This window comes from Papio anubis, chromosome 1 (genome assembly GCF_008728515.1).
Source record: "Papio anubis isolate 15944 chromosome 1, Panubis1.0, whole genome shotgun sequence".
NCBI classification, from domain to species: Eukaryota; Metazoa; Chordata; class Mammalia; order Primates; family Cercopithecidae; genus Papio; species Papio anubis.
In genome coordinates, this window is record NC_044976.1 from 20,763,242 (window position 1) to 20,775,905 (window position 12,664).

Here is a 12,664-nt window from a genome sequence, read left to right on the forward strand (position 1 = left end):
ATCCTATAGCCCTTCCTGAGTCCGATAGAATCGACTTTTGACTTATCTTTGGATTATCTGAGCCCCCTGGCTGGTTGATCAAGAATCAGCTGCAGATAAGGTGGGGCTTCCCCGGGGAGAGCAGGGCCTGGACAGCGGTGTCTGCAGGCCCTGAAGTCCGCTCGCTCCAGGGGGAGAATCCTACGAGGTGGATATCCACTCGGGTGGCTCCAGGGTAGGGGCAAGCCTGGGCTGCATCCAGGCCAGGTCACGGAAGGGGCCCAGTCACCCCGAGACCTGTGTCCGGGATGCGGGCTGGGGCGAGGGGGGCCCATATGTGTCCTTCCCTCACCGTGTCCCCAAACTCGGCTTTGCTGGTCTGGGGGAAGCTGCAGTGCGGCCCCCTCCCCCTCCCACCAGCCAGCAGGAGGAGAGAGCTTGCCTGACCCAGTTTTCTCCACATTGCCTGAGAGGGAGGGAGGGAGGGAGGCGGGACGCCTTCTCTCTGCCTCTGCCCCTGGTGTGGGGCCGGCTTGGGGAGGGGGACGTCCCTCTGCGGACATTCGCTCTGTCCCCTGATCCCAGGTGGCCCCTGGGGACCCAGGGGGGAATGCAGGGAGGAGCACGGAGAACCCCTCCCTAGTTCTGCCAGCCCCACTCCAGCCGGCCTCCTCCAGGGTCCCTGACGGTGGGGTGGGGAGGTGAGAGGCAGGAGAAAATCAGCAAATAAGAGCATCTTCACTCCAGCATTTCCTGAGGACACTTGTCCCCGTCTTTGAGGGGCAGGCTTAGAGCTATGCAAATCTCAGGCAGAAAGACACCCAGCCGCCTGCAGGAAAGTTCTAGGAGGGCTCCATCTTTAACCCCCGTCACCTGCCCAAGCCCGCTGACTGGGGTGGTTAAAAGCCCATGGCTGTTGGCTGGGAGAGGAGGTTCATGGAAAGCAGAGTGAAAGGGAAAGCTGTGGGACTCTGGAGCCAAGAGCCTCTCATACAGCAATCACCAGCTAGCCAAAAGGAAGCAGAGAGGTGAAGGGACTTGACCAAGGACACACAGCAGTTAGAGACAGCTGAAGCCTGAGCCCTGATTTCTAAACAGCATAATGCATCTGTATCACCTTAAATGAGGGAGTGACACAAGGGACATGGAGAGAGGCGGGGGGCGAGGGACTTAGAGAAGGGAAACTAGTGTTGTTAAGGACCAGCCCTGGCTCCAGGCTTTACATACTTTCCTGACCTTCATCCCACCCTTAGGTACTATGAACCCATTTTACAGATGCGAAAATTGAGGGTCACCTGCTAATAAGTAGCTGCCTTGAGACGTGGACCCAGGAATGTCTGACCCCCAAGATGGGCTCTTTTCCCTACCGTGTTGAGCTTGCAGCCTCTCCTTTGCAGAGGGCCTGACTTAGAGTGACTTGCCCTTTGGGCCAGTGCTCCTTTCCCGTCGTGGAGACTACTCAGAGGTTCTGCTTCTCGGGCCTGAGCATCCAGGGATGGTGATGGCCTGCAGTTGCTAAAGCAGGTGCTCCGAATGCCAGCCCTGCCAGCTACACCTGTGGGGCTCTGGGCACATTCCCGGACCTCCCTGAGGTTCGGTTCTTTTATCTGTAAAATGGAGATAATAATGGCCGCCTCTCAGGTTGTTGTGCGGGGGCGCAGATGAGGCATCTCAAGCTCCCCTTGCAGATATTGGCACATAGGTGCTTACTAAGAGGCAGCTCTTACCCCCCAAGCCCCCCCACACCAGATGTGCACAGAGGACATGCTAGATGCCAGGCACCATGCTGGGGGAACAGGGTAATTATTAAGCTGGGGCCAGTCCTCCGATGGGAGGTATGACTTTGCAGCATGGACCTTGAATGCCATCATGGCTCCTACAGGAGACAAGGGTCAGGTCATCATCACAAAAGCCCTGTGGGACCGAAATCGTTATTACCCCATTTTACAGAGGAGGAAGCGGAGGCTCAGGGAGGTGAGGGGACTTGCCCAGGGACACACAGCTCCTAAGTGGCACAGATGGGATTTTGAGGCCTGCCAGCCTTGAGCCCACCTCTTAACTATCCCACTGTGCCAGCAACCAAGGATGTCTGGCACTTGGAACAGCTTGTGCTCTGGGAGTTCAGAATATTACTTTTTGGCCAAGAGGGTGAGAGGAAGGCTTCAGGGAAGAGAACTTAAACTGGGCCTTCAAGGAGAGGGGAAGAGAGAAAGGGCATTCAGGCAGAGGGACCCATGTGAGCTGTGTGCTGGGGGCTGAGTGTGGACCAGTGTAGCTGGGTCAGGCTGCGCTTGAGGAGCTGGGGAGAGGTTACAGGGGCCTGATGCCCTCTTGTCTCCTGTTTTACAGTGAATTTGCTGGACACATCGACCATCCACGGGGACTGGGGCTGGCTCACGTATCCGGCTCATGGTGTAAGTGACGGGCAGTGGGGACAATGTCATCCCCCTGTGAGCGGAGAGAGGCTGCCACTCAGAGTCTGCATGAGATCGATCAAAAGGAAGCAGAGGCCCAGAGAGGTCAAGAGACTTACCCAAGGGCACACAGCAGTTAGTGCTGCTGATCTCTTAACAGTTTAGTGCATACAGACCCTTGAGATTACAGAACCAACCCTGGCAACAGATCCCTGATTCTTCAAGTCTGAGGCCCTAGATCCAGGGATCCCCATGGTTGCATCCTACAGATTCATGAGGTGCCAGGCCAGGACTAAAGAAGGCCAGCCAGGCCTTCCTGCCTTCTGGGTTGCTCCCTCCCTTCCAGCTGCCCTGGCCTCACCAGTCCTCCGACCTCTGGAGTCTCTGCTTGTCTGTCTCCCCAAGTGGCCAGGTTCCCAGGCCTCCATGGTGACTCTGGACTCGGCCTTCAGGTTGCTGTGGGTAATGTGCTCACAGGCCGTGCCCCCATCCTCCTGGGGAGGAGCTGCAGTGAGCGGGCTGCACTGCCCCGTCCCTCTGCGTCTCTTCTCTGAATCCTGCGGGGGCAGGGCAGTAGAATAGGAGTGAGCCCACGAGCCTGGTGAGATCCCGGCTCTGCCCTTGACGAGCAGGTGGCCTTGGGTCACCACTTCACCTCTCTGAGTCTCAGTTTCCCCATCTATAGAAAGGGACAAGCCTGTGATGACCTCCTAGGTCTGCGGCAGGGCGAGAGCAGATGACACAGTCTTGGCACTGAGTCTGGCACAGGGTGAGCCCTCAATGGACGTAGGCTTTTATAATGATCTTTAGCATTGTTACTCACGTGTATTATCTCACACAGTTACCGTCACATGAACTTCCTCTCACCAGGGTGCTCAGAAACACACACATGCACACACACGCGTGCGCGTACACACACACGCACACATCCCTGCCACGGACACGGGCACATGGTGCATACCTGAGTTCTGTCATGTCCACGTTCAGCTTCTATGGCTGTGAGGACAGAGGGATAATAATATCAATAATGATGATGATAATGCCACCAACAGTTAACACTTATGAAGGGCCTTTCTTGACTTTGGGTAGAGTTTTCATCTGGGCCTTTTGTAGGGGGCCTGTGGTTGGAAGTCTAGACATGGCCCCGCTCCTCTCTCTCTAGGGGTCTGGTCACCAGGCAGCAGTGAGCTGAGCCTGTTATCAACCCTCATGCACCGGGCTCCCGGGAGCTGGGGGCGGGCCACATGGCCCTGGCTCTCCAGGTCCCTGAGCCTGGAGAAAGCCCTCATCACCTGAGCCAGCACCACTGCCCGAGGACGGAGGCTGGGTGTTGGGGTGTCCCTTTACCTCGCAGCGTGTCAGTCCCCCGCTCTGTAAAACGCTCCTTGGTGTGGCTGTCTTCCCCGCGTGAGTGTGGTGTGGAAGGCTTTGGTGCAGTGAGCTGGCCCCCGTGTCAGGGTTCCACCCATGAGGAGACGGGTCCTGGTTCCTCCCTCACTGCATGGCGGTTGGCTGAGTTGGCATTCCCCTGAGTCCCAGCAGCTAGGAGGGCACGCCTGGGCCCTGGCTGGCTCCGGGGTGTCTTTATCCCGCCCAGAGCATCGGACTTGGTGTTTAGGGTAGCGAGGAATTGTCAGGGTTTTCAGCAGGTGGGGAGCATGGCTGGCCTCGTGTTTTGGACGCTCACACTGGCAGTGTCAGGTGGGTTTTCGTGCAGGGCGCTATAAAGCATAGCTCAGCATTCTGGCATTGCATTCGCGAGTTAGAACAAATCAGGCAACTTCACTGAGCTCTGAGCAGGTCACAGGCGTGATCTCATCACTCCCCACAACCAATCCTTGAGGTGGGTGCAGCCGCCGCACTTCACAGGTGAGGAAGCTGAGGCTCAGCGCAGTGAGGAGTAATTTGCCCATCATCAGGCAGGTTCTAGCTGATCGCAAGCCGGGACTTAAACTTGGGTCTCTCTGAGCCCAGAGCCTGTGGTGAGTCCCTTATGCCACCTTTGAACTGCAGGCAGTAAGGCCCACTCTGTGACCGTTTCATGAGATGGGGAGGCAAGCCTGCACTCTCTGCTGAGCCAGGGACCACCTGCCATCGTCAGGGGGCCTGGAGACTGGGGCTTCTCGGAGAAGAGGGAAGGCTGGAATGACATGCCTGATTCCCAAACTCTAGACTTTGAACCTGTGCCAGGCTAGCAGGTGAAGCCTGCAGAGTTCCACATCCAGGAGGTCTGTGGAAGGGCCTGGGAATCTTCTGTTTAATAAGCTTTCCAGGGAGCCAGGCATGGTGGCCCACACCTGTAAGTGTAGCATTTTAGGAGGCTTGCTTGCGACCAGGAGTTCGAGACCAACCTGGACAACATAGTGAGATGCTTTCTGTACAAAGATATTAAAATTAGTTGGGTGTGGTGGTGTGCGCTTGTGGTCCCAGCTACTCAGGAGGCTGAGGTAGGAGGATTGCTTGAGCCTGGGAGGTCGAGGCTCCAGTGAGTCACTGTACTCCAGCCTGGGTGACAGAGAGAGATCTTGTCTCAAAAAATAAAAATAAAAAGAATCAGCTTTCCAGGTGATTCTCCTGCCCAGCTGGGAGGGGGAACCTCTGGAGATAGTCCTTGAGGTTCTATCCGTCCCTCTGACTCTGGAGTCCATTCAGTAGCTTGAGGACAAGGGTCACCCAGGGCAGTTTCCAGCCTCAGAAATGTTACACGATTGTCAGACAGGTGCAGAACCTGAAGGGCCAGGGCGCTGGGTCCTGAAGAACGGGGGCTCCGCCTCCTGTAGTCAGTGTGATTCAGGCAGATCACTTACTTCGTCTCCACCTCCTCATTTATAACATGGGGACAATCTTAGAACTGCTCCGTGCAGTGCCACCAATGGGATGATACATGAAAAGGCCGTTTTACCAACGAGAAACTGAAAGCTCTCAGAGGCGAAGTAATTCTGCGAAGACGGGGAGGTCTGGCCCAGACCCTCTGCTCTTCATCAGGCTGCGCCCTTCCCTCTGCTCCCGGGAACTTCCGCACGCTGGGGCTGGGACGTGCTCCGCCTGCTCTGGCTAATTAACATGGACTAACGAATGCTGCTTTAGGTAAGCGGGCAGGTTAATTTCCATTGCACCCCCTGGAGTAGACGGAAGGAGCAGGCATTCGCTACTCTATTTTACAGAAGAGAAGCCCAAGCCTCAGAGAAGGGATGTGCCTCAGCAAGCGCTGCACAGCTGGTTCACTGCATTCTGATCTGGGAGGAGGACAGAGTTGGGGGAGCAGTGTGCCAGAGTCAGTTTTTGGGCTTGAGAAGCAGCGGAGATGGGAGTGGCACCCAGCATGTGGTGGGGGTGCCCCAGGCAGAGAACAGTGCTGATTCTGCCCTTGCACCAGACCTCCCGGAGTCTGTGCCACTCTGGGCATCTGCAGCAGCTCCTGGGGTTGGCAGGGCTAGGCCAGACCATTGGCCCCGGTGGGGCAGCTGTAGTAGACTCAGATTGAGCCGATTAATTTATCCGGGTCCCTGGCAGGAAACAGACAGGGAGCAGCTGGCTGGCTCTTTGGTGCTCCATTAATTGTGACAATGACTTTAACCCCAGATGTGATGCTGTGCTGCCTGGAGCCTCTGACAGCAGAGCGGGGTGTGGAGCAGGGGTCCTTTTTGGGTTGGGGAGACTTGGAAGCATAAACTCTTTCAGGTGAGGCTTGCACTTCCTGGGACCCCTTTGGAAACAGGAAATCTTCCCACATGGTCCCTGGAGGCAGGTGCGGTGGGCTGTGAAGATGCTGCCAGTTCAGTATCATATTCGGGCCATTCGTCAAGTGCCTTCCTGTGCCAGGCCTGAGCTAAGCACTTTGCAGAAAGTTTCCCACTGCATCCTCTCAAACCTAGCTGAAGCGGGGCCTACTTGAGTCCCATTTTACAGCTGTGGGCACTGAGGATCAAGAGGAGACTAGATGGAGGGGCTTGGGATGGGCAGGAAAAGACTTGAGATGCCCATGACCTTCTCTCTAGCACTTGTGGAATAAGCCCAGAACTCCACAGGTTCTCAGAGCATCTGGTCATGAAGCCCCCCTCCCCCTTTAAGCAGTAGGCTCTCTCGTTCAAGGACAATTGAAGAAGGTCAAGGTGTTGCATATGTGAAGGAACCAGGACAGGGGCCCAGAGACCAACCCTTCCTCTGTCCTCGTCCTCCAGCTCCTCCTTGGAGCCCTCATGAGTCCCTGAAGTCAGCTCAACAAGGACTGCTCCTGGCCAGCTGGTGCTCAGCAACTGAGGAAGTTAGGGCTGTCCCCTTCCCTGTCTTCTGCAGACCTCCACCCTTGCAAGAGGGTGCTGCTTCATTGCAGTGCCAGGTTGACAGGTAAACTACAGATGCCCACACCCAGGAGGGCTGGGGAGGGGCCTGGGAGTCTTACCCACCTGAATTCCCTTGGCTCATCACCCGGCACTGCCTGGTCTGGTGGACCCGGGGCACTTGGGACAAGGAGTGTTTGTGGTATCTTTCTTTCTTGCTTGCTTATTCTGATGAAATACACATAATGTAAAGTTTACCGTGTTAACCCTTTTTAAGTGCACAGCTCGGTGATATGTAGTGCATTCACATTGCTGTGTGGCCATCACCGCCGCCACTGCCAGGACTCCTTTCATCCTGCAAAATGGAAACTCCGCACACTTAAACAGTCACTGCCCCCTCCCTGCCAGCCCCTGGCAGCCAGCGTTCTACTTTCTGTCTCTCTAAATCTGACTAGGTACTGCATATACGTGAAATCCTAATGATATTTGTTCTTTGTTTCTAGCTTATTTCATTTGGCATGTCTTTAAGGTGTATCAGAATTTCCTTCCCTTTCAAGGCTAATACTCTGTGATAGGTATATACCACATTTTGCTTATCTACTGGTTCATTGACGTACGCTTGGGTTCCTTCCACATTTTGGCTATTGTGAATAATGCCGCTATGAATAGGGGTGTACAAATATCTTTTTGAGACCCTGCTTTCAATTCTTTGGGATATATACCCAGAAATGGGATTGCCAGATCATATGGTAATTCTATTTTAAACACTTTGAGAAGCTGCCATACTGTTTTCCACAGCAGCTGCACTATTTTACAGTCCCACCCGTAATGCACATGGTTCTAATTTCTCCACATCCTTGCCAACACTTATTATTATCTTTTTTTTTTTTTTTTTTTGAGAGGGAGTCTCGCTCTGTTGCCCAGGCTGGAGTACAGTGGTGCGATCTTGGCTCACTGCAACCCGTCTTCCAGTTTAAAGTGATTCTCCTGCCGCAGCCTCCCGAGTAGCTGGGATTATAGGCACGCGCCACTGCATCTGGCTAATTTTTGTATTTTTAGTAGAGATGGGGTTTCTCCATGTTGGCCAGGCTGGTCTTGAATTCCTGACTTCAGGTGATCCACCTGCTTCGGCCTCCCAAGGTGCTGGGATTATAGGTGTGAGCCACCGTATCCAGCCTTATTATTATTATTTTTTATAACAGTCATCCTAATGTGTATGAAGTGGTATCTCATTGTGGTTTTGGTTTGTATTTCCCTAATGATTAGCGATGTTGAGCATCTTTTCATTTGGCCATCTGAATATTTTCTTTAGAGAAATGTCTGTTCACGTCCTTTGCCCATTTTCTAATCAGACTATTTCTTTTCTGTTGTTGTTGAGTTGTGGGAATTCTTTATGTATTCTGGATATTAATCCCTTATCAGCTACATGATTTGCATATAGCTTCCCCCATTTCATGGGTTACCTTTTCAGTTTGTTGAGAGTGTCTGGTTTATTTTGAAATCACTGATGCCCAGCCAGCAGGCAGCACAGAAGCAATTACACTCAACTTTCTCACATCCTGGGATTCCCTTGAGTGGGACCCAGGCCAGCCCAGGGAAACAGCAAGAAGAGCAGGATGGAGGGAGTCTGTGGATCAGGCAGTCACTCAACAAGCAGCAGTGCAGGAGAGGCTGCTGAAGGATTTGAGGTGGGGGCAAGGCATAATCTGGTTCGTATATTAGAAAGATCCCTCTGGCAACTGATATGGAAATTGGACTTACTAACTTCACCAGGCAAGTCCTCCCACTCTAAGAAAGATAGGAGGAGCCATAGAGAAATGAGGGCAGAGCTTTGGCATCAGGCAGGCCCGATTCCCGTCCAGCCGTTGCTCAATAATGACATGACCTCACACATGTGGCTCACAGGTCAGAGCCTCTACTTCCTCATCTCAAGAGTTAGTAAATAACACTTCCCCTGAAGATTGTGGCCCTCTGCGAGATCACGTCTTCAGGGGGCCTGGCATCTGGTAGCTATGACAGTCCACCAGCAGGCCAGCTCCTTTGTCTTTTTTTTCCCAGCGTCCCCAGCACAAAACACAGGGTCACTGGCAAAAGAAGGTGAGGTGCTGGCTGTGCTTCAGTGGCTGTGTTCTCTCTGCCCACAGTGGGACTCCATCAACGAGGTGGACGAGTCCTTCCAGCCCATCCACACGTACCAGGTGTGCAATGTCATGAGCCCCAACCAGAACAACTGGCTGCGCACGAGCTGGGTCCCCCGCGACGGCGCCCGGCGCGTCTATGCCGAGATCAAGTTTACCCTGCGCGACTGCAACAGCATGCCTGGCGTGCTGGGCACCTGCAAGGAGACCTTCAACCTCTACTACCTGGAGTCGGACCGCGACCTGGGGGCCAGCACACAAGAAAGCCAGTTCCTCAAAATCGACACCATTGCGGCCGACGAGAGCTTCACAGGTGCCGACCTTGGTGTGCGGCGTCTCAAGCTCAACACGGAGGTGCGCGGTGTGGGTCCCCTCAGCAAGCGCGGCTTCTACCTGGCCTTCCAGGACATCGGTGCCTGCCTGGCCATCCTCTCTCTCCGCATCTACTATAAGAAGTGCCCCGCCATGGTGCGCAATCTGGCTGCCTTCTCGGAGGCAGTGACGGGGGCTGACTCTTCCTCACTGGTGGAGGTGCGGGGCCAGTGCGTGCGGCACTCGGAGGAGCGGGACACGCCCAAGATGTACTGCAGTGCGGAGGGCGAGTGGCTGGTGCCCATCGGCAAATGTGTGTGCAGTGCCGGCTACGAGGAGCGGCGGGATGCCTGTGTGGGTGAGCGCGCCATGGCCTGGGCATGGGTCAGCCGGCAGCGGCGCTTGGTCTGGGCAGGGCTGCCAGGGTGTGAGGGGGGACGTCAGAGCCCACAGGCACCTGGGTGGCCCACACAGCCCCTGGGAAGATGGATAAACCTCCAGTGTTCCTACATCAGCAAATATGCCAGGCCACCTGTGTCCGTGTGTTGGGGAAGGACGTGGAAGCACGAAGGGGGAGGGGAGAGGGAGGGAAACAGACTTCAGCCAGGCGGTGCCTTCTGTCGGGGGTACCAGCTAAAGGCACCTGTGCAATTGGGTATGCTATGGGATTCCTACTCGGATTAGGGAACGATACCGTGGGCTAACTCAGGTCAGACATAGTTCTAAGCACTTTGCGAGTGTTAACTCATTGAATCCTGGCCACTGCGTTATGACATAGGAACTGCTATTGTCCTGGTTTTATAGATGAGGAGACTGAGACACAGAGAGGCAAAGCAACTTGCCCAAGGTCATGCAGCTGGGGATGGCAGAGCTGGGATTTCAACTCAGAAGTCTGGTTCCAGAGCTGGTGCTCGAAACCACTGAACTTCTAACCTGTAGAGTAGAGGGAAGTGGGACCCAGGCCCTGGGTGAATGAGCACAGTGAGGGGTATAAAGCCAGGGGCACCCAGGGAGTACAGTCTGGGTTGGGCCTGTCCCTGGGGCCCTGAAAAGGCTGCTTCTGTTCAGGGGGAGCTTATCAGCGACCTGTGCTAGAAGACAGGCAAGGGCCTTGTGGAGGAAGACAGTGAGCAGAGAGCCCCTGGGCCATGACTTAGGGTGGCACCTGTACCCATAGGTGTGCTACTGGGTTCCTGTGTCGGACCAGGAGCAGGGCATGCAGACGGGGGAGCCTAGGCCCAGGTGGTGTGAGTGTATGTATGCGTGTGTGCAAGTGTGTATATGCATGTGTGGGTACGTGTGTGCATGTGTACGTGAGTGTATGTACACGTATGTACGGGTGCACAAATGTGTATGCATGTGTGTGTGCTTGTGTGCGTGAGTGTATGTATGCATGTGTGTACATTTGTGCATGAGTGTATGCATGCATGTGTGTGCACGTGTGAGTGTGTATGCATGTGTGCATGAGTGTATGTGTTCCTGTGAGCATGAGTGTACGTGTGCATGTGTGTGCATGTGTGTGCGAGTGTATTGTGCATGTGTGCAAGTGTATCTGTGCGTGTGTGTGTCTATGTGCGTGTGTGCATATGTGCACGATGGCCCTTGTGTGCATGTGCACGTGAGTGTATGTGCGCATGTGCGCGTGAGTGTATGTGCACGTGTGTGTGCACATGCGTGAGTGTATGTATGCCTGTGTGCATGTGCATGTGAGTGTATGTGTGCGTGTGCACGTGAGTGTGTGTGTGCATATGTGTGCAGTGTGTGCACGTATTTGTGCAGTGTGTGTGCATGTGCGTGACTGTGTGCATGTGTGTGCATGTGTGTGTGCATGTTTGTGTGCATGTGTGCATGAGTCTGTGTGCATGTGTGTGTGTATATGTGCGAGTGTGCGAGTGTATATGTGCATGTGTGCGTGATTGTATGTGTGTGTGCATGTGTGCATGAGTAATGTGTGACTTTGTGCATGTGTGCACACGTGTGCATGAGTGTGTGTGTGCATGTGAGTGTATGCATCAGTGCATGTGTGCATCAGTGTGTATGTGTGTGCATATGTGCGTGAGTGTATGTATGCATGTGTGTGCATGTGCACTTGAGTGTATGCATGCATGTGTGCATGAGTGTGTGCATGTGTGCACACGTGCGTGTGGGTGTATGTGTGCATGTGTGCATGAGTGTATGTGTGCATGTGTGCGTGTGTGTGCATGTGTGTGTGCATGTGGGGGAGTCTGTTCAGCTGGGCACCCCAAGAGCAGGGAACACTAAGCAAGCTTGTGTGGACAAACAGCAGGTGCCCAGCTGCTCCTGGTCTTGGCTCAGCTTCTCTCTGTTGTTTTCTTTGGTCTCACCAGTGGCTGGGCACATAGTGGCTCAGCTCCCGGGGCACAGTGAAGCCTGGCTTTTGAGATCGTTGGATCTCAAAAGAGGAGACAGAGGAGGTAAAAGGGAGGGGGATGTTCCTATGCAGGGATCAGAGAGACAAGAGCCTGTCCCCAGATACCCTAGTGACAACTGGAACGGGGCCCTTGTCAGCCGCTGGGAATATGCTCCTAGCCTTTTGCTGCTACTACACAGGCCCTGGGACCACAGTGAGAGGGATCTTTAGTCCTCATCACCCATCCCTCTGCCCCCAGCAGGCAGGCAGGAAAGGCCCCTAAGCACTAACAGGACTGGGCATGACATAGGCTGACAGCCTCAGGTAATAACAGGTGGGGATGGAATCCAGCTGGCTCCATTTAGGAGCTGTCTTGCCCAGAGATCTCTGGGGCCAGGATCTTCCCTGCAGCCACCAGGCCCTTTCCAGCCCTTCCCAGAGGCTCGATGGTTCTCTCTTTCTTTCTTTTCTTCTTTTATTTCTTTTTTCTTTCTTTTCTTTCTTTCTCCTTCCTTCCTTCCTCCCTCCCTCCCTCCCTCCCTTCCTTTTTTTTTTGGAGATGGAGTTTTCACTTTTGTTGCCCAGGCCGGAAGTGCAATGGTGTGACCTCAACTCTCTGCAACCTCCGCCTCCCGGGTTCAAACAATTCTCCTGCCACAGCCTCCCGAGTAGCTAGTATTACAGGCACCCACCACCACGCCCAACTTATTTTTGTATTTTTAGTAAAGACGGGGTTTCACCATGTTGGCCAGGCTGATCTCAAACTCCTGACCTCAAGTGATCCGCCTGCCTCGGCCTCCCAAAGCGCTGGGATTACAGGTGTGAGCCACTGCCTCCAACCCATTATCTGGTTTTCTTAAGAAATTTTGTTTCACATCCCCAATTTCTGAGTCTTCTCCTGTCCTGAGCTCTAAACCCCAAAGCACCTTCTGTGGCGTTTGCCCATTTCTGAATTTGTTCTGCCCTCTGTAGCCTGGTTTGCCAGGCTCCCCAGGCCACAAGCCTCTCATGGTTACTGTCACAGACAGCCCCGTATGGCTCAGCTTTGCACTGGGGAAGAAAAACAACCAACACCCCTATTGCCTTCACAGCTTATAGTGGGGTGCATCACATACCAGCTCATTTGCTCATTGCAGCAAGGCAGGTATCACAATTCCATTTTACAGATGG

The 12,664-nt window shown here is 54.1% G+C and overlaps 1 protein-coding gene across 2 annotated transcripts in view; it reads left to right on the top strand.

Moving 5' to 3' along the window:
• The first annotated feature begins 556 nt into the window (after positions 1-556).
• Positions 557-12,664, top strand: part of EPHA8 (EPH receptor A8) — a 38,153-nt gene continuing 26,045 nt past the window's right edge. Inside the window, exons 1-2 of one of the 2 annotated variants that reach the window (XM_021937130.2) lie at positions 557-2,393; positions 8,818-9,481. In XM_021937130.2, coding sequence (XP_021792822.1) covers positions 8,884-9,481 — 598 coding nt within the window. In that variant the 5' untranslated portion in view covers positions 557-2,393; positions 8,818-8,883. Of the gene's footprint in view, positions 2,394-8,005; positions 9,482-12,664 lie in introns of those variants that run through there. The other variant, XM_021937125.2, reaches the window with a different exon arrangement.